At 42.0% G+C, this 22,062-nt stretch overlaps 1 protein-coding gene across 1 annotated transcript in view; it reads left to right on the top strand.

The window, feature by feature from the left end:
• Positions 1 to 22,062, top strand: part of LOC149316362 (cytochrome P450 2J2-like) — a 44,819-nt gene that overhangs the window by 7,566 nt on the left and 15,191 nt on the right. Inside the window, exons 3-8 of the mRNA XM_089515275.1 lie at positions 7,358 to 7,510; positions 12,348 to 12,510; positions 13,843 to 13,992; positions 16,254 to 16,414; positions 18,838 to 19,014; positions 21,131 to 21,266. Coding sequence (XP_089371401.1) covers positions 7,358 to 7,510; positions 12,348 to 12,510; positions 13,843 to 13,992; positions 16,254 to 16,414; positions 18,838 to 19,014; positions 21,131 to 21,266 — 940 coding nt within the window. The remainder of the gene's footprint in view (positions 1 to 7,357; positions 7,511 to 12,347; positions 12,511 to 13,842; positions 13,993 to 16,253; positions 16,415 to 18,837; positions 19,015 to 21,130; positions 21,267 to 22,062) is intronic.

Genomic DNA, 22,062 nt, shown 5'->3' with positions numbered 1-22,062 from the left:
AAATAAATAAAATACAATAAAATTAAAGAGAGCGAAGTGAGTACATTCACAGTTAGGCCTGATGGAAGTTGGGCCTCTCTTTTTAATTTCCTCCCAGGTCTGATGGTGATGTCACGGAGGGAGGGCTCTTCTTCTTGAATATAGGAAATGTATGGTTGGAATCCTACTTGTGCTTTACAGTGATCATTGAAATTTTTCCAAATTCAAGCAGGACTAGTGAGGGAAGGCAGACAAAGTTTACCAGCTCTGAGTCACTTGTTTCTCTAGTGCCTTCCTTTGTCACAGCTCTTACTCCCATGGACTTTTATATGGCGTTGACACCATCTTGTTACCCTAAACGTATGAGGCTAGGAGATCTTCCACAGACAGCAGTAATCTAGCTTCAATTAATGTGAAGAACACTCAACTTGGGTATGTGAGGGGGGTAACATGATATCCAGGATCCAGCACCAGCTATACTGGTAATAACTGATAGGGATTCCAAGCATGTGAAACTATATGACATTTTATACAAAGAAACATGATGAGCATACACACATACAGGTAACTTTGTTTATGTATTTTATGTACCTGTTAACATTTTTTTTCTCCCTTAGGTAGAGATGATTATTGTTGGTTGATTATATGTTATTATGCCTTGTACTGTATTTTGCATTGTTCATATTTTTTCTTTTCTTTTTTTATCTTGCTACTATGTTATGTTTGTAATTTGAATTTATTTAATATTGTTTTGTTTGTGTAATTTTGTTTAATGTTTAATGATGGGTGTATTTTAGTTAAGGGATGAGGGATGGAATTTTAGTTTGTATACATTATGTACTGTTTAGGTATTTTATTTATTTGCTTATGTAAATCATTTATGTATTATGTATTTTATGTACTTTAGTAGACCGCTTTGATCTTTTTGGAAAGGCGGTATATAAATAAATTTATTATTTTTGTTGTTGTTGTTATTGTTATTGTTATTAACTCATCCACACAAACCTCTGAGAGGTGGATGAAGCAGACAAAGGAACTCAGAATGAAGTCTGAGGAAAACAGTCACACAATATGAGTGGGAGAGGAGTTGGATGCAGCAACTGTCACAAAAAGGTCTTGCTTTGGCTGTAATATTTATACCCTTAATCCATGAGAATTCTGTGGGAAACTGAAAGTTCGATTATCTCAGGGGGTTGGACTGCATGGCCCTTGCAGTCTCTTCCAATTCTATGATTCTATGATCTCTGACAAAACCTGAGAATGCTTCTAAAGTGAAAACTTTGAGTATTTGGGAAAATGGGAAGGTTTGATTGTGATCAAAAACAGTTCATGGACTTTACAAAACCTAGACAAGATCTGGATTGGCCAAAACTAACATGGCAAAGGGGTGTTGAGGAACATATAAAAGAGGTGTTTGTTCTTGTTTGATTTGGCAGAACTCATCCTTTGGCTGTTGGTTTCTGCCAGAAATGCAGAATCGAAGGGGAGGGGGTGTTGATTTTTTGCAAGCTTCCTCCTCATGCCTTTCTGCATGGCTGCAGCTATGTACCATTTCACACTCCCTATGCCTGGTGCCATGTGTGTCATCACAGGCCACATCCACTCATGCCAGTGCTATAATGTTATATCAAACTATATCTGGATTGATAACTGTATCATGGAGTGTTTGGAGCATTACTTTTACACCAGTATATTTAGGATGGAGTGTGTCCAAATAGCATTCAGGTTAAATATGCTGCCAAAATGACATTCTAATGCTCCTGGCAATAGCAAAGAGGGCCATGAGCATTTTTTGAGTGATCAGGATGAGTAACATCTCCATGCAATACAAATGGTTGGTAAGTATGTTTGTAGAACTTACCACAAAAATACCATTTGTAGCAGCATTCCTGTGCACAACTCATGTTCTGCAATTCATACATTACAATCAAGGAGCTGAGCATATGGGGATAACATTTTAAGTGTTATCCCAGTGATTATTATATTTTATGATTTGTGCCTAGTGCCCCTTGATACTTTATTTATTTTTCTCTGATGTTGCTGTGTGCCTTTAAGTCATTTCTGACGTAAGGGGACATTAAGACAAACCTCTCAAGGGGTGTTCTTGGTAAGATTTGCTCAGAGGGAGTTTGCCTTTCCGTTCTCTGGGGCTGAAAAAGTGCGACATGCCCAAGGTCACCCAGTGGGTACCCATGGCTGACAGGGGACTCAGATCCTAATCTCTGGGGTCATAATCCAATCCTGTTACCTACTCTTCAAGATTAGCAGGGGGGGGGGAATCTGCTGATGGATCTGTGACGCCACTCACTTGAAATCAGGAGTTCAAGATATCTAGTAGAAATTTCAGATGCTTGATCTCTGATACTTTTAAAGAAAATGAAACTATCCCTGCCTATGCTCCTGTATGGCAAGGGTGGGGAGGAGGATAAACCTGAGGCACTGACCCAATGTGGAAGTGTCTTTCTCCCCGCTCCCTTCCCAGGCCTTCTCTTTGAGTGTGCATGCAGCCTTCAAAAAGAAGGGTCAGAGGAAGATTTACTCCAGAGGCAGCAAAGGAAAAGGGGAACCAATGCTTGTACAAAGAGAAGGAACTCTGGAGCTCTCCTTAATACTAAACTACAGTGGACCCTTGTTATATGCTGGGGTTTGGTTCCAAGATCCCCCCGTATAACAAAATCCGTGTATGCTCAAGTCTCATTAAATATAATGACATAGCAAAATGGTGTCCCTTATTTAAAAAAATAGGAAATCAAGGTTTGATAATTGAAATTTATACTTTTTTTGAACATTTTCAAAGAGTGGATGCTTGAATCCGTGTATAAAAAATCTGTGTATAAGAAGGGCCAACTGTACACTTTTCTACAAAAGGCGATGCTCTTAAAGTCACTGCATTCTGTATTTCCTCAGCTCTTTACAATATCAAAAATAAACTGTGTTAAAATGGAAGATTTCAAGTCTTTTTTTTAAAAAAAATCAGCAACTTGTAAAAAAAACTGATAAAAGCAAGCAGCTCTGATGAAAGCAAGCCTCTCCAATTGACAAGCTTGCTGGTTCTCTGCTGGCACTGCTTCTCTCATCTCCCCTCATAAATCATCTGCAAAACTTTGTGCAGAGAGGCTGATAAGCAGAGGGCTGGAGCAAAAGCCAGGCTTAAATCCACATGTTGCTTCTCACAAAGTTCCTTGAAAGTCCCAAAGAACAGAGGTGGGGGGAAGCAAACAAAATCAAACAAGCCGCTCTTCTCCAGCCCCCATTGGAAGGGGTGACCAGTCCCCGTCTATTGTGAGAGCCCCCTGCCTATTCACTATCCCACTCCCCTTTCTCAGTTTGCATTTTGCAGAAGAAAAAGTGGCCAAAAAGAGGCAAGGAAGGGCTTCAGCAGCTGCTCTTGAGGGGCTGGATTTTCCTCTGGGAAGGGCTTGAGAGACCTGCACACTCTCCTTAGCCCTTGTCCTGCCTTTGCAACTCTTTTCTTGTTTTGCTCTTCATCCTTGGCCTCTGCACACACCCTCCCCACATTTTCCCTCCAACAGAGGATTGATCCTTGAGGTGTGTGCCATCCCTCACTGTCACTCATCCCCCCCCCCCCACCATGGACCACCAGGACCTTTCCCTGCATGCCTATTTTTCCTGGCCATGCAAGGGCTCTTCTTTGGGCAAACCAGGTTTTCCTACAATCAAGCCTATTGCAAATCCATCCCTGCTTTCCTTACATCTCCTTTCTCTCCTACTCAGCTCTGCCCCCCCCCCCTGCCTTCCAGTGAGAGAGAGACACTCTCCTTGCTCACTGAACTGACTGCATAGAAGGCTAGTGCCTTCTTCACCCACTGAGCTATCTCTCTCCACATTCCTTGGATGTTTGAAGGGCAGTGGTGTCATCCCCCTTAGGGTGTCACCTGTTGTGGTTTGCAACCCCCCCCCCCCACTCCCCTAGAAACTCTACTGTGCTTCACTAAGCCTTCATCCACACTGTAGAAACAATCCTGTTTGACACCACTTTAACAGCCATGGCTCAGTGCTATGGAATTCTGGAAATTGTATTTTCGTTTTAAGGACTCAATGGGGCTTGAACAGGCTTCAGTTCTCCCATGGGCAAGAGCGAAAGGAGCACAGCTCAGAGAAAACACATTCCTTCCCACCAGCCACTGCCTTTGAGCCACTGACCCATTGTTTTAAAAGGTCAGGCAATGGTTTTTCAGCTGGAAATAGTCTCTTGTACAATTTGAGTCATAGGAGGTTTTCACCCAGGGATTGCTTCCCCATCCTTATCCCACCCTTAACCTGTCCATAATTGTGATGGCACAAAAGGTTTTCAAATCATAGTTCTGATCCCACCATTAACCTGTCATTAAAGTGGCACTGCATTAACTTGAACTTCCATTAATGCAAAATGCCAGCCAATGTCACTTTAATGACAGATTAATGATGGGATCTGTGTGATTTCATCTGAAAGCCTATCACGCAGTCCCCATCATTTGTGCTTCCCGGACGGGATAAGTGTGAATCCCATCTGAAAGTCCTTCCTACGACTGCATGGGAGGAGTGGGAATATTATGGGAACAAGACAGGACAGGAACAGGATGACCCTCAACTCATAATCTCCATAAATGTTATTTTAAGGAGCTTTTCTCTGAAACAGCAGAGGACAGTCTTTAAGTGACCAGGAGTGAGTTCCATTCACCTCAAGACTCACTTCCAGATTATACTGATAGAGTCCCTGCCAAGGGCTAAGCAGAAGCAAAACTGCCCCTGAGCTCTAGGCTCATCCCAAGCCTGTAAAATCAGCAACCCTGCAAATTTCTTGAATTTCAGAAGATGGAGCAGAGGCTGAAGCTAAGGTAATATGGACAACATGTGCCCCACAGGTGTTTCTGGACAATATCTCCAATTATCTTTCACCAATAGTTATGCTGGTTAGTGCTGATGGGAGTTGCAGTCCCCCAACACTTGCAGTGTACAGGTTGCTAACATCTGGGCTAAGAAACAGTGCCTTGTCAAGGTTCTCTGGTAAATTTGTGGCAAAGGTAAGATTTGAACCAGGAGTTTGACTTGCTAACTCATTCAGCAGTCTAGAGCCCTAAAGGAGTTTCATTTCATATGAATTTCCACTCTATAATATATTTCATGGGAATAGGATAATGATCATAATCTTGAATAGCAGTTAATAACAAATATATCAGATTATTTCTTGGTAATGACAGGAAGGGTATTTACAGTTTTTACACTGGAAAGAGCAGCTCTTATAGGGTTGTTGTTAACTGCAGTCAAGTTGACTTTCACTTCTAATGGCCCTGTGAATGAGAGACCTTCATCAACCACCCTGCTCAGTAGTTGCAAATAATTAATAGTTATTAACTGTTGTCCATTACAAGGGCATACAGTTGGTTCTTAGTAGCCACAGGGGTTCCATTCTGGACCCTCCCCCTGGGAATGCCATAAACCATGGGACCTCAGGTCATGAGGTTTTTGATGGTGGCACACACACACAACTGCACTGCTACAGCTGTGTGCATGTGCCACCATTGGAACCAATGGAGCTTGCCATCTGTGGGTGCTGAAATCTGCTGATGACAAGGCCACAGTTGGGGCAGGAAGTAATCGGATCCCATTACAACAGGAAATTGACAAGGGTCAATTGCTTTTGCAGTTCTGGAACTTCTTGTTACTTATATATGTGAGTGTGACCTCTCCACATACAAGGTGGAGGAGGAACATCACATGGTTCTAATGCTGGCTCCTGCTGCTGGCTCCCGCTCTGCTATGAGCACTGAAGCAATGATAGACAGAAGAGGAGTGTGATATCTCAAACTAACAGCTCATGGATAGAACCTTGTTGGTGGCATACGCAGGCATGTATACCCTTCCTCCAGTCGATCTGCCTTGGTCCAGGCCTCGGAGGTGGAGAAGAACTGCTGGACCTGATCTCATTCCCCACCACCACTCCCCTCTTCTTTTGTGTTGTGTCTTCTTAGATTGTAAGCCTGAGGGCAGGGAACCGTCTAACTAAAAGATTGTATGTACAGCGCTGTGTAAATTTACAGCGCTTTATAAATAAAGGTTAATAATAATAATAATAATAATAATAATAATAATATGTTCTTTTAAGATTGTTGCACAAGAAGGTTGTCCATCATCTTCTTTTTGTCATGACCACCCTCCAAGCATAGTTAACCTGTTAGCTGGTGCACACTTTCCAGAGGCATTTAATGACAGGAAAGAAAGGAGGTCCCCAGGGAATGCTGGGTTGCACCTCTGCAGCTGGAGACAAAGAAGACACAGGCCTGTTACAGACTGCCAAAATAAAGCTGCTTCGGGTCTCTTTGGAGATATGCTATTTAAATGATGCATGGGGTCCTAAGAATCCAGAAGCTGCACCAAAGCTGCACTCCAGTGCTTAGGAATGGGGTCAGCGTAAGAGGGGCGCCCCAAAGAAGAGATACAAGGGCTCCCTGAAACAACATCTCAGGCTTAGCCAGATAGATCACCAACAATGGTCCTCCCTGGCCTTGCATCAGGACGCATGGAGACGCACTATCCATGACGCTGCAGCCTTCTTCAAAAGCACACGTCGAATGAGCCTCGAAGAGAAACGACAACGCAGAAAGAACTGTAACCTGGAAACATCACCCAAGGAGACTTTCCGCTGTGCTTTCTGCAACCGGACCTGTTTATCCCGAATTGGCCTTTTTAGTCACCAATGCACTTGTACAAAGCGCGGGATGAGTCTTTCCTGAATCTTCGTTCGCGAAGCAAAGCCAGAGAGAGAGAGAGATAACAGTAACCAGTTGTTTTTGGACCTTGGTCAACATATTCCACTGATTACTTTTAAAATGTTATTCTCCAGGATCTAGGTAAGAGTGCAAAGAGGATGGATTGGATGGCAGAGAATGATTTCTTCTTAGACTTTATCAAAATATTTTATCACTATTTGATACACATAAAAAATGGCAAGGGGGAAACTGAATCAGTAATGCTCATGTTATGTGAATGAAAACAATATAGTGCAATTACATTTTTAAACCACAAGAGAGCATACGTGACATATCGAATTGTTAACAGTTTAAGAAATGGGAATAAAAAAAGTAGAAAAAGGAACATCCCTTAAAATTTTTTCTCTCTGCTCTCAACATGCTAACAAAAGAAAATACTATTTCATAACTCAAATTACTAGTAGGATAATCTCCATGATGGGTGTGTGGTGTATTGAACTGTAGCATTCAGACTTTGCCCTCATTTTTATGAGCAGCAAATAAAAGACCAAGAAGGAAGGCGTGCTGAGTTAGGAAGAAAACAGTCTCTTTCAGCTTGACCAGACTAGCAGAGTCCAATAATGCTGTTCCACTGCTTTGCTGTCATCTGGGATGCCTTATCCTTACAGGTTCTTCTTGTGTTCCTGGCTACATTTCTTCTCATTGCTGACTACATGAGACGGAGGCACCCAAAAGGTTTCCCCCCAGGTCCTGTGCCTCTTCCTTTTTTTGGAAATCTACTTCATGTTGATTTCAGGAACCCTCGTCCATCTGTACAAAAGGTAAGGATGAGCACCTGGAGAATGTCTGTGTCCTTGAAGCAGATCCTGAGAACTTCACTAATAAGAAAATAGCTCTAGGTATTGCTAAATGCTATTATGTGCTGTGATTTTAATGTATGATGGCCCTATGAATGAAAGACCATCAAGAGACATCATTATTAACATCCCTGTGTGAGTCTTGCAGACTTAATTGAGTCAACCCTCCTGTAATATGGTATTTCTCTTTTCCTGCTTCTGATTTCTCATTTTATATTGAGACAATTAAAAATGAAGCCCTGGGTCCTGCACTTTAAGAAGGACAGAACAGTTCAGATGAGGGCAGAGAAGAAGTCAGAGATTTGGATAAGTTCTGTGAGGAACAGTTGAAGTCTGAAAAAAGGAAAAGAAAACTTCAAATTCCTGAAGACCTGTAAGACAAAGGAGGCAAAGGAAGAGGAAGATCTGTTTTCTTATGTCCCAAAAACAATGATTAAATCAGAGGAGGAGGAGGAGGAGGAGGAGAGATATGTTTACTGATGGGTTTATGTTAAAGTACATTAGATTGCATTTAAATATTAGGAGAAAGTTCTTGATGAGTAGCTGTTCCTTGGGAATGGTTAAGAATTCCTGCAAAATTATGGATTTCGGTAGAGGATCCATAGGATCCTGCTTCATGCCAGATGTGTAAAAGAACTCATTTCTTCTTCTTCATTCTATGAGCACCAAACAGATATATAAATAGGTTCCAAGACCTGCATTAGGAGACATATTGCAGTGTTCCACCCAGTAGAACTACAATAACTTTACTTCTACCACCTGGGCCTCAGAGGGAGAGGAGAAGAGGCAAGGAAAGTTCCACCCATAGTCAGATTAAAGGCCCTCCCTCCATTCCAACTGCCACCATCCTGGCCTTGGAGGGAGAGAAGAACTGGCAGTATCTCCTGGACTTGATCCCCTTGCCACTGCATTCCCGTCTCCTTTTGTACCATGTCTTTTAAGGGGCCATTCAGACTACATTTTACCCCAGTTCCCAAACTGATTTAAAAGAAGTTCTCACTCGTGCCAATTATAACACAACTCAATCAGGGGCTTGCACAAGAGATCCAGGGCAAATCCCCAGAGTTTTTCTGAAAGCGGATTTTTCCTCCTTTCTTTTTGAAAAAAATGGCTCTTCCCTGCTGCCAGCAAATGAGAACTCAGTCATGATCGGGTCAAGATCAGGGAGGGAATTAGGTCAGAGGGTGGGAAGTGGGAGGATCATGCCTCCATCTCCTGCCAGCTTTTTGCAAGTGGCTCCCCCCACCTTTTTGTTGTAATGACAGATTATGCGCATCCTGTGGCTCTTCCTTCTTCTCTTCCCTTGCCTTCTCTGCCTTCCTCCCCCTTCTCGTATCCCCCTCTCACCCTCATGCCACTGCTTGCCCTCTTTTTTCTCCTCCTCTTCTTCTTCTCTGCTCTTCCTCATTCTCATTCTCCCTCCTCCTCTTCCTCCTCTTTTGCCAACCCCCCCCCCCCACAGGCTCTTTCTCCTTCTCCTCCTCCTCCTCATGACCTCCTCTTCTTCCTGTTCTTCTTCCTTTTTTTTCCTTTCCTGTTCCTCTTCTTCCTCCTCTCCCCACTTCCTCCGCACCAGCAGCCAAGGAAGAAGAAGAGCAAGAGCAGAGTAGAGGAGGAGGTGGAGGAAGGAAAAGGGAGGTGGGGTAGGCTAGGAGTGACTCCCGGGAGCCGAAGACACTTGGCCCCCAAGGGAGGCAGGCAGGCGAGCATCTGCAGTGATGGAAGGAGGGAGTGTGTGAGGGGGAAAAGAAGGAGGGAGGAAAGGAAAATGGGAGGGAAGGTGGGACAAGGCAGAGAAGAGGAAAGGAGGGAAAGAGAGAGGGAAGGAGAACATGAAAAGAGGGAGAGAGAAGGAAGGAGGAAGGGATAAGCAGCAAGAAAGAAAGGGAAGGAGGAGGGCAAAACAGAGGGAAAAGAGAGAAGGAAGGGAAGGAGGGGACCAGGGCAGAGAACGAGAGGGAGAGGAGGCTCGTGGCCCTGCGGCACGGGTCTGGCTGCTTCTGCTGGGGGCCTCTGGTGTCGTGTCCAGCGGGGTTCCTGTGCCGTCAGCGTGCAGGAGGCAGGGATGGCAGGGATGCCCAGGACCCTCTCCTTCTTCTCTCCAGGAGGGAGCCCCCAAAAGCTCCTCTGTTTGGAGCATCACACAAAAGCAAGCAAACAGCTCCCAGAATTCCATAGCAAAGAGCCAGACAAAGAGTTAAAGCAGGGAGGGAAGCTCATGACCTGAAGGCACACAATACATGCACACACACACACAAGTTGACAATATGCGAACTAGTTGACAAAAAACTGACGCCAGTTTTTTTAAAAAAAGGAGGGGGGGAAACCCCCATTCTGTTGGCCAATGGTAGCAGGAGACGTAACCTCTGACAAAAGCGGAAGAGAATTTGATTGACAGCAGGAGCCTTCTTTTAAACCAGTACCTGCAAATGTAAACTCTCCGCAAGTAGCTGCAAGGTCATTCAGGTGTAAATAACCCTGATTAAGGTAAATGATAGTCAGCACTTGCTTCCGGAGAGATTCGGGAGGGGGGAACCCAATTCTGCCCAGTTCCATCCAGCGCAAAAATCTAAGTGAGAATAAGGCCTTAGATTGTAAGGCTAAGGACAGGGAACTGTCAAATTACCAATCTGTAAACCACTGAGAGCCATTGTGGCTGAAAAGTTGGGCATACCGTATAGACTAGTGTACAAATCAACCTCAGATATAAGTCGAGGGAAGGTTTTAGGGCCAAAATCATGGATTTTGATATGACCCGTGGATCAGTAGAACTTAGGAGCAGTAACAAAGTACCTAAAAAGGAGAACAAAAGAAAAACACCACTTCCCTCCCTCCTTCTCCCTTTCTGGACTTCTCCTGACCACCAAATGCCACTTCCCTGGTGCTGGAGGAGAAGGTTTTAACATCAGATTTAGAAGGAAAGGAAAGTTGGGGGAGAATGGGGTTTGGTAGGCAGGAGAGATCCAGAGGAGGAGGATGGGGAGGGGAGGTTTTAACATCCGATTGAGAAGGGAATAATCTCTTTCAGACGCACATAAACACACACTCTGCCTCAGCAGCTTTTTCAGAGATCACTGCCAAGGCAAGGAAAGTGAAGCAACAGGGCAGAGCTTCTTTCAGGACTTTTCTAAGCAGTATTGACCCATATATAAGTCAACCCAGGATTTTAAGATCAATTTTTGGGCATAACCTTTTTGATTTATAGTCAAGTATGTATGGTAAATACTCTAATAAAATAAAATAAATAAAAAATATATCCTCCATCCTGTAGGACACGCCTTCCCTTTATAGTCACCTCTCCATGGCCATTTAGAGTCTGGTGGAAAATGAGCTGTTTCAGAAAAGCACCTGGCTATGTCCCTATATCCAGATGTACAATGATGATGCCTTCCTCTATGATCCCTAGTAATGATGGGAGGATGTTTTTGTCATAACTGGATAGTTTTCTGACTTCCTTTGATCTCCACTGGTCACTCATTGGTGGTGGAATGGGATTCCCACAGTGTTGTGTAATGGAGTAATATAACACTTTATATAATATTACTTTCTATTCTCTAAAGTGTGTGTGGAGGGGTGTCAGTAATAATAGTGTTTTCCTTTGTTTTTCCTGTGTTTTGATTTGATTTGATTAGGTTTGGCTTGGCTTTTTATAGTCAAGCCATTTTTAATAGAGGCAAGATTTGCCGAGAAGCTTATGCCCTTATCAAAAATGGCTGCCACCATGCCATTTTTGCCCAAAGTAGGTCAAAATAATCACACTGCGAGACTTTGAGATTCTTAAAGAAGTGTTTTCAGTTAAGAAAAAGTTGTGTTCATTATTTTTATTTTTATTGTAGTACCTTTACTCTCTGGGCTCCAGCCAATGTGTGAGGGGATGGAGGCTTCTAAGCAGTCCCAGAAGTAAAGAGAGTCCCTGGCATATACAAAGCCTTTCTCACTCACTCCTCCCTCTCTGATGTGTGTAGTGCTTTAAAAAAGTATTTTTGCAGACCTGACAAGGCAAAATGGGGGCAGGTTTTCTGCCTAGAGAAAGTTAGAGATGGCTGATGGAAAACTGGATTTAGTTCCCAGACTTTTAATGGTGGCCCAGAAGATGGAATTTTAGCAGGCATTGCATGTCTTGCAATCAGGGAGCAAGTAACACCTGGTAGAAATGATAATATAACAGCTTAAGTGTGTGTGTGTGTAGCAAGTAATATATAATAAGTAATATATAATTTTCAAAAGTAATACAGTCAGCCCTCCATATCTATGGATTCTTTATCCATGGATTCAACTATCTATGGTTTAAAATATTCCAAAGAGCAAACCTTTATTTTGTTATATTATATAAGGGACACCATTTCACTATGCCTTTGTACATAATGGGACTTGATCATCCACAGATTTTGGTACCCAAGGGGAGTCCTGGAACCAAAACCCAGAGGATACCAAGGACCCACTGTTCTATCTATCTATCTATCTATCTATCTATCTATCTATCTATCTATACAACACCATCAGGGTACATGGCTCTTTACAAGAAAAAGAACATGCGGGGGAAATTCCATCTCCTTAGACTTACAATCTAAAGACACAACACAAAAGGAAAGGGAATGGCAGTGCAAGAAGGGATTTTACAACACCACCCCAACATGATAAAGGTGGGTCCTGCTGGGATTTTGGTCAAGTGTGAAGAGCATCAAAAAGTCCTCCCTCTGTAATGAATAAAAGTTCAACACTCAGGAGTAACATATTTCTCTAATAGGATGCACGCTGAAATGTATCCTCTCTCTTACATTCTTCCCCCTTCTCTTCGCAGCTTACAGAAAAATATGGCAATATCTTCAGCATTCAGTTAGGAAACATGCAGACTGTAATGGTGAATGGACTGCAACTGGTGAAAGAAGTTCTTGTCCATCAGGGTGAAAACTTTCTTGATCGACCAAAATTTCCTATTCTTTTTGACCGTTTTCAGACATTTGGTGAGTGTTTCAAATTATACTATATTTTCTTAAATTTCTTAATTTTTTTACAAAAGATCTTTCCTAAAAGGCAGAACAACCTTTAAATTATGTCATAAGATTAAGCTATGATGGGCAATAGATTTGGTCAGATTTTGCATTCTCTGTACCCATAAATTAGATTTGATTTTATTGGGATACATCCACCTAAAACCTTCTATTGGATGTTTCTAAACAGTTCAATATACAGCTAGCATACTTTGTGAACAGATAGTAGTTAATGGACTGTAGTGCTTGAATCACAACTCTGGTATAATAGAGAAACACTGCATTAGACCAACCACTGTTCCCTGCTTTATCTGTTTATTCATTTCAAAACCTGACAAATAAGGTCTTTGTATAATTGATAAACCACCAGGTTACAAATTAATCTCCTATAGTTTATAAACCAACCCCATAAAGAATAATACAGTCATCCCTCCATATTTGCGGCTTTGATATTTACAGATTTGATTATTCATGCATTTCATTAATATGTTCTCTCTAGGACTGTCTAGGTCCTCCAGTGCAACTCTGTGGTCAACTTCAACTAAAAGTTGCACTGAAAGACCATTTGTAGCTACTCCAGTGCCATTCTATGGTCAGTGTATGTTGGACATTGACCACAGAGTTGCACTGGAGAACCTAGAGATTCCTAGAAAGGTTTCCTCTCAGGTAAAAACAGTGTTTTTGTTATTTGTGGGTTTTCCATATTCACGGGGGTCTTGTTCCCCTAAGCCTAGCGAATATGGAGGGACAACTGTATCCCTGTTGACTTTATTAGCAGTCAGGTAAATGGTGGTTTCTGTGTCCAGAGACTCTGCATTTTATTTCAGACTTTAAAGTAGTTCTCCAACATGCTGAACCTATTTGAGGTATAGGATTCACCGCTTTGGATAACTCATTGAAATTCTGGACTAAACCATGGAATAAATTCTGCAACCCACTGACCTGGAATTTACAAGCCTTGACTGTGAACAAGGTCCTGGTATTTCCACTAAGGACATGTGCTAAACCCCTATATGCTTTAGCAACTGTGTTAAATGAATTTTAGTAATCTCAATCAATTAAGAAGCACACTTTACCCTGGAAAGCAGGGTCTTGGGAGTGAAACTTTAAAGCTGGAATGTTGTACTGCAGGCAAATAGAGAACTGCTTCTATAAAGGGTGCTGGATAACTCCTTACATAAGGATATAACAAAGAGTTATGCTGGCAGAATGCTCCAACAGGATTCCAGCCAACATTTTTATTTTTAGAAATTTCAGAGAACCATTAAAGTGTTTAGTAATGTGATGTTAATATTTTCCATTTAGGACTGATTCACTCTAGTGGACATAGCTGGAAACAGCAAAGACGATTTGCCTTGTCAACTCTAAGAAACTTTGGTTTGGGCAAAAAAAGTTTAGAAGAACGAATACAGGAAGAGAGCAGGTTCCTCACTGATGCCATCAAAGATGAGAAAGGTAAATATACATTAAATGAGCTAGAAAGCTCCAGAGTCCTTCAGTGCAGCAATTTACTTTTTCCATGGACGTTAGGGGATTGTCAGTAGAAAGATGTACACTGGTACATATACGTATGGTATGTAGACCTTTGTTGATATGGCTGGTCAAGTGGGATACTCTGCTACTATGTGCCTCTTGAGATGAATGTGCATCCCAATAGAGATATTAGCAGTTGCTGGACCCAGCAGCAGTCTGGACCCATTTCAGGAGTTTGGCCCTGAGTTATGTGTTAGCATACCCTACATCTGTTTTGTTTGACATATTTGACATCCAGAGTCAGTTATGTTTTTAACAGGTCATAATGACCTTTGGCACCCTAGGAAGTTACACGTCTGGGAAGGCAAGGTGGCCTGAAGACATGTGGGAGACCTAGATATTGCTGAAATAAAAGGTAAATGGTTTTGCTGAGCAATCATGCCTCCTCTGATGGGTGACCCGCATCACAAAGCAGTTAAAGACCATACCTCCACCCTACCCCAGGCTGTATTCTTTTTTACCTTTTCCATCCAACTACCCAGGCTTTGTCACAAAACCTATCAATGTTTTGTAACTCCAGAGTTAAAGCCATCAGCCTACTCCAAAATCCTTTTGTCAATTCCATGAGGAAACCATCATGTCTTTGTTACACCATGGGGCAGCATCAAGTACCCCTCGGAGGGTAAGAAACAGGATTCAGATTCATATCCACTCCACACATGGCCAATTCACTGCCCCAGACTGAGGTTCTGTTCTACAGAAACTTTCTGTATCCCCCTCAGACACTGTCTGAGCCATTAAAACTGGAATCGCTCTGTAGTAAGTACTGGTATACACAGATAGAAAGATCCCCCAAAGTTACCTTTTTCTTGCAGGACTCCTTTTGAGATTATAATTCCTCCAAGATACCAAGGAAACACTAACACTGTAGGTAGGGACCCCCACATCCACCCACCTTTTAGGATAACATAAGCAGAATGCACCAAGCCTGAGGGTAAAACTTGGGCTTGGGGTAAAACACACATGTACACAAGGACTAAGAGCTGGAGCAGATGGGTAAGAAGAGTGGCCTAAGTCTGCTCCAGCCAGAAGTGGGTTGGAATCCCGCTGACCACATGGTCTGCTCCCAAGGCAAGCAGCGCACATAGGGGTCAACTGGTGCCACCAGGAGTTGGATTGTCTTGGCTCCTTTTTGATCCAGTTCTAAGGATTGGAGCACAGCTTCTGTGCAGCTTCCAGCCACTTTGGAAGCATGCATCATCTAAATGCCATGCCTCCAAAGCACCAGGAAACTATTTCATTTTGACCATCTGTTTTTTCCCTAAGAAAGCTTGTTGCTGTTATTGTGCGACTTCAGGTTGTTTGCAATTTATGACAACCTTAATCTAGCAGTAGCATGTGTGAAGTAGTGTGCTGTATTTAATTTTTAATTCTGTATTAGTAATTATGGGCCAGAACAGACCAACAAGAAGGAGCAGCTTGAAGCTGCCCCCACTAAAGATAGATTGGGGCTGTGGCAAACACATGCCATGGCCCAATCTGCCTTGAACCTGATGGAAAAGATCCACTATTTGGCCTGGGCCAGACCTGGCTTTCCCGGCCACACAGCAGCCCCAGGGCAGCTTCAAGATACTCCAGCACCATGCGGTGTGTGAACGCTGTGCCACCAGAGCATCTTGAAGCAGCTCACATCTGGGCAGCCAGATGGCTTCCAGGCATCATTGGAGCATGCAGTGTTCCTAAGACGCCCAGAAGACATCTTTAATGGGCCATCTCTCCCTTTCTTACTAGGTGAAAGAAGTGGTAGCATGAGCTCTGGTAGTATGTTTTCATGATGGTTTAAACTGTTTATAACCATGTTTTTAAATTATATTATTATTTAATTCTTTCTTAACTTTTGTAAAATAAAACATTAATTTAATCTTGTTTTAAATTATTAGAAGCAACTCAGGAGAAAGCCAGGGTATAAATTCAATAATCAATATTATTTAGAGAAGAATAAATGGACTGAGTTCCACAAATGTTTCTGCTGAATAAAACCAGTTTGTCTTTCAAGTGCCAACTAAATCCTTGAAGTATTTGATGGAATAGGAACACAAAGCAATCCCACTACCACTTAAAATGCATTCACTCATGCTTTAATCCTTTCCAAAATCCCACTGTTTTTCTCATATTGTATTTTTGTTACATGAAAGCTTTAATCATTCTAATTCTTCCTCTGCCAACATTTTTCTCCTCTCTAGGGCAGCCTTTTGACCCACACTTGCTGATTAACAATGCTGTTTCAAATGTAATCTGTTCAATCACTTTTGGGAATCGCTTTGATTACCATGACAGTCAGTTCCAGAACTTATTGCATTTGCTGGACGAACTGGGTCAAATCCTGGCAGGCATTTGGGGCATGGTAAGGCCTATTTGTAATCTTATGGGCAGCTCTCACAATCACATTGACTCTTTATTCATTTGCTTTATCCATTTGCGATTGGTTCTGTCAGCATCTAGTTTCTTTTTTCTTTCTTTGGCTGTTTGATCATCTTGTGGCATACAGTGGTGTCACTAGAGTTGGCGTCACATAGTGCAGTACCTCATGGTGTCACCCCATCCCATTGACCTCCTCCCATACCATACCATACCATACAGAATCCTTAGTAATGTTTTTTCTACTAATATTACTCATAAATTGTAATTCCTGTATATCGCTGAATGTAATGGTAAAAGTTGTGACATAAACAACTAGCAAAGATAAAATTATACCTTTTAATTACAATACCATATGCATAGTTGGCAGTTTGATACCCCAGTGCTGTAAGATGGAGTGAGCTCCCATCACTAGTCCCAACTTCTGCCAACCTAGCAGTTTGAAAGCATATAAAAGTGAAAGTAAATCAATAGGTACCACTTTAGTGGGATGGTAACAGCTTTCCATGTAGTCATGCTGACCACATGACCATGGAGTCATCTTTGACAAAGCTGGCTCTTCCACTTAGTAACAGATATGAGCACCATACAGTTGGAAATAACTTGACAATCATGTCAAACAGGCACTCTTCACCATATATATATATATATATATATATATATATATGTGTGTGTGTGTGTGTGTGCCTAATTGAATTTACATATACATAGTTTCATGTGGTAAAAGTGAAAGTTTGATGAGATGTTACATTTTTAAATAAAATGTTAGAAGAATAAGAAGAATATATATAATATATATAACAGGAATTTGGCCCCTCAGTTGCAAAGGATTACTAAGGAGTTTTTCACACAGCTAAAAAAAATCCTGGCTTACCTTTCCCGGTTTGAATCCTCTTCTGAGATGCAGCCAGGTATTATCGCTCACATTTTGCCACCAAGGCCACCTCCCACCTAAAGCCCACCTAAATTCTGGCTCCCAGCCATACTCAGCCAATTTACAAAGTTGGGAGCTTCCTGGCTTTGCAAATTGAATGGCTGAGCATGACAGAGAGCCGGGTTTTAGGTGGGAGGTGGCATAAGCGGCAATTTTTTTTCAAAGTAGCCATCTGAACTTTTGCTCAGAAATAACAATAACAGCAAAAGCCAGCATGGTGTTGTGGTTTGAGCATAGGGTTTAGACTGCAGATCAGGGTTTTATTCCCCGCTTGGCCATGGAAACCCATTGGGTGATAATGATGATGATGCTCTGATGATGATGATATTTTATTTTGTATATATTATAAAATTTAATTACTTTGCAATCAATGAATGAAAAATAAGACAACATATAAAATAGCACAAATTCCTAACATTAATTATGACAAATTGATATCCTGTTTTTAACTACCAAAACAGACAAATTTTTAAGTCTATCATAACAAGATCTAAACTTTAAAAATAATAAAAATTTTGCCACAATCAACTGAACAATAGACAGATATTTTGTCCATGTTTATTGTTTAGAGTTAAGAATTAGAGCATAATGTTATGCTCAATAGAGTGATACAATTACAAACAGCACTCTCGGATTAATTCTGCAAATACACACTCAGACACACCCCAACTATAATACATGGAATGATTTCCAGGCAGGTGTGCATCAGCACATACAGTAGAAAATCCTTGGCTGGAATCCTATTCATGCTTTATGGTGGTGGTTGAAATTTTTCTGGGTTCATGCAATATGGGTGAGGAAAGGCAAAACAGTTTACCAACTCTGAGTCACCTATTTCTCCACTGTCTTACTTTCTTCACAGCTCTTACTCCCATGGCCTTTTATCTGGTACTGATACCAATATACACGGGTATAGTTAGGCTTGAGTAATGCCCAAATAGCATTGTTCAAATATGCTGCTAAAATAACATTCTGGTGCTCCTGGCAACAGGAAGAAGGATCATGTGGATTTTTCAAGTTATAGTACCCATCAGCATGAGCAGCCACTCCATGCAATACAATTAGTTGGTAAGTGTGACTGAAGAACTTACACAAAGATGCCATTTGTAGCAGCATTCTTATGCACAGTGTTCTGCAATTCACACATTACAATCATGGATCTGAGCAGTGGCCATTGAAATAACATTTTATGTGTCCCAGTGATGTATTATGCTTTGTGCCTGGTGCCCTTGCTGCTTTAATTTTTTTCTGTAATGTTGTGTGCCTTCAAGTCATTTCCAATTTATGGGGACCATAAGACAATCCTAACATGGGGTTTTCTGGGAAAGGTTTCTGGCTCTTCTTTTCTGTAGCAGACCAAGTATATCTTCTTTTTCTGTCAGCTTATCTTTTCATTGTAGCAGGATACTGATGATCTGCAGAGGCTCTCTGTTTCTTCTCCTGCACATCATCTGATTTTTGTGTTTGTCTTCCAGCTGTACAATGTTTTCCCAGCTCTCATGAAGCATGTGCCAGGACCTCTTCAAACTGGTTTTAAAAACTGGGAACAATTGAAATCATTTGTGAGTAAAATAATTGAAAAACATAAAGAAGACGGGAATCCACTTGAAACAAGAGATTTCATTGATGCTTATCTAAATGAAATGGCCAAGGTAATTAACAAATTGGAGGTTAGGACAAAATTTGTTTCATAATTTTTGGTGAAGGTAGAAAGACACACAATTGTAGGTCCTGTCTGCAATGGCCAAGGGCACCCTGGAATATCCTTGTCCCGGGGCTGCCCCAATCATCCCTGATTACAAAGGCCCTCCATTCTCATGAAGGTGTGCCCCACTGATCTGCCAAGTGCATCTTCCACTGCCAGAAATTGCTTTGCTCTGAGTGCAGAATGAGGCATCCAATTTTGATCGCAGTGACTGGCAGCAGTGGCAGATGCACTGGGAATATAAGTGGGACACATTTTAAACCACTGCCTGGTATTAGAACAAAGGGGTCCAGATTTTTTAGCCAAATCCAGAACAAGTAGCAAGTTTTTAAAATCTGTGCTGGAGGCCAGACTTCATGTGGCCTATTTGCCCCAGAACTGGTTTGGGCCTTGTGTCATCTGATCTCCCTGCTGAGAGAATGTGAGGAGGCCATTTTACATGGCCCATGCAGATAGGGTCTATGACACCTCAAATATCTATTTGTATTTATCAACATAGCTTATGATGGTTTTACCTCCAACTTGAGTCTACTGATCCTCTCTGAAATCAAACAGGAGAGTATAGGAGGTTGCAAGGGTATATAAACTGCATACATTTTAAGACGTTATCTAGGGAGTGGCATTATTTAGGTGCTGCCATTTGTCCAGCACCTAAATATCACCATTTGACTATGGTGTTTCAGAACAAACAATATGAGGATAGTTCTGAGGAACATTTTGTCTCCCAGATGTCCTGGACTAGAATTGCCATAAGCATTGTCCTTGTGACCAGGGGCTTCTGGAAGTCCAAAATGGGCTTGTTATGTAATCTACTGGATGTCTCATGTAATCTACTATCTAGGCTTTTTCTAGGCTTCAGAATCTAGATCATGAATTATTAGTTGTTTTTCCTTTCCTTCTGTTCACATTTACTTCAAGCTTCCATAATTACCAAGGCTGTTGAGTTGATCCTGAATTCTCTTTTGGAACAAAGATTGTGAAACATATTGTGATTACTTGATAGATACCACTGAGAATGAAATAATGGTTTTACTGTATAATAATAAAAATAATAAAAAATTTATTTATATACCGCCCTTCCTCAGATCAGGGCGGTTTACATCATTTAAAAACGTTATACATACGACAATTAAAAACAGTACAATAAAAACAAAAAAGCCCCGAGTTAGCGGATCCTCTTGTCAGTGCGGCGGAAGGAGGTCCGTAGGACAACTTAATCGGGGAATGCATTGCCAAAAAGGAAGGTCTTCAAATCCTTTTTGAATTGGGCCAGGGAGGTGGCCGAGTGGAGCTCTGTGGGCAGCGTGTTCCAAAGGGCCGGGGCGGCGGTGGAAAAAGTCTTCCTACTCGTGGAGACAAGCCTAGCCCCGGGAACCCTAAGTAGTTGCTGCCCAGATGTTCTGAGGGTGCGGGGCGGAATATATGGGGAGAGGCGGTCCTTCAGGTATCCTGGGCCCAAGCCATTTAGGGCTTTATAGGTCATTACCAACACCTTATATTGCGCCCGGAAGCGAATGGGCAGCCAGTGCATATTTTTAAGCACCGGTGTAATGTGGCTGGCCCTGGAAGTACCAGTGACCAGCCTGGCTGCCATATTTTGGACCATTTGTAGCTTCCGGGTTTGGTATAAGGGTTGCCCCATGTAGAGTGCGTTGCAGAAATCCAGTCTCGAGGTTACCAGAGCATGTACCACAGTTTCAAAGTCCCTCTGGGCCAGGTATGGACGCAACTGGCGAATCAGCCGAAGCTGATGGCAGGTGCTCTTGACCGTCGCATTCACCTGAGCAGTCAGGTGAAGGGACGAGTCAAGAAGCACCCCCAGACTGCGCACAGAGTCCTTCACAGGGAGCGTGACCCCGTTCAGGACAGGTGGAACCACCGCCATTCCCGGACCAGGGGAACCTATCATGAGTACCTCCGTTTTCTCTGGATTCAGCTTGAGTCGGTTTTCCCTCATCCAGCCCATTACTGACTCCAGACAGGCCACGAGAGGAGAGACGCCATCCTCAGTCACTGCATGTATATACCATTATCTAGATGTACTTTCTTATTTTCTTTTAAAGGAGGATGCTTCTTCCAGTTTCCATATGGAAAACCTCCTACAGTCAACACTAGATTTGTTTTTTGCTGGAACAGAAACAACTTCTTCAACCTTGCGCTGGGCTTTCCTGTACATGGCCATTTATCCAGAAATTCAGGGTAAGGCTTTAATTGTAATTTTTTTCATCTGTTTTTTTTTTTTTTTTAAAGAATGGTCTTATTTGACATTCTCACATACCAATGGCATGTATATGCCTGTCCCTGGTTTACACTCCACCAGATGTATATGAGGAAGTAGACTTTAGTCTATGAAAGAACTTCTTTCTTTCAGTTAATCTCAAAGGTGCTACAAGATGTCTCTACAATAAATTTAAATTGTAAAATGTGATGTAGGATTCCGGTGTATTTTTTTCGGAGGCCAGCAGTGGAAAGAGTAGCTGCTAATCAAATAACATGAGAAGACTGGGTGTAAGTAGTTGTCAGTGATGCTCATTTTAAATCTTGTTGTGTAAACTCTGATTTCCTTAAATTGTATTTTCTGTTTTTATATTTTTGTTTCTGAAGTTGAGTCACAGTCACTTTTCCATGGCCTTGTCTACACTGGGCAGGATGCTTTGGTGGCAACCTGGAAGAACGGGGAAAGTGGGCCTTTTGACCCATGCAGACAAGACCCATATCTGCTTGGCTTACATAAGAATACAAGAAACTGCCTTAGACTGAGCTGCACCTTTGGTCTACCTTTGCCCTTTTTGTCAATAGTAACTGGCAGCAGATCACCAGGGTTTCAGGCTAGAATCTTTTTGAAAGTCTTTCAAACCCCCCCCCCCCTCTATTGAAAGATACAGAGTACAAGTAATGAAAAAAATAACTGTGGTTCTGTTTTGAAACAACTGAAACAGCTCTAAAATAGTTTTGCAAATGCAGAATGATAATCCAAAAGAATGATCACAAATGC

This window comes from Sceloporus occidentalis, unplaced genomic scaffold (assembly GCF_023333645.1).
Source record: "Sceloporus occidentalis isolate IW3139 unplaced genomic scaffold, rSceOcc1.0.p SCAF_3, whole genome shotgun sequence".
NCBI lineage: Eukaryota > Metazoa > Chordata > Lepidosauria > Squamata > Phrynosomatidae > Sceloporus > Sceloporus occidentalis.
Note: the sequence above shows the minus strand (reverse complement) of the source record. Positions and strands in the feature narration are given on the sequence as shown.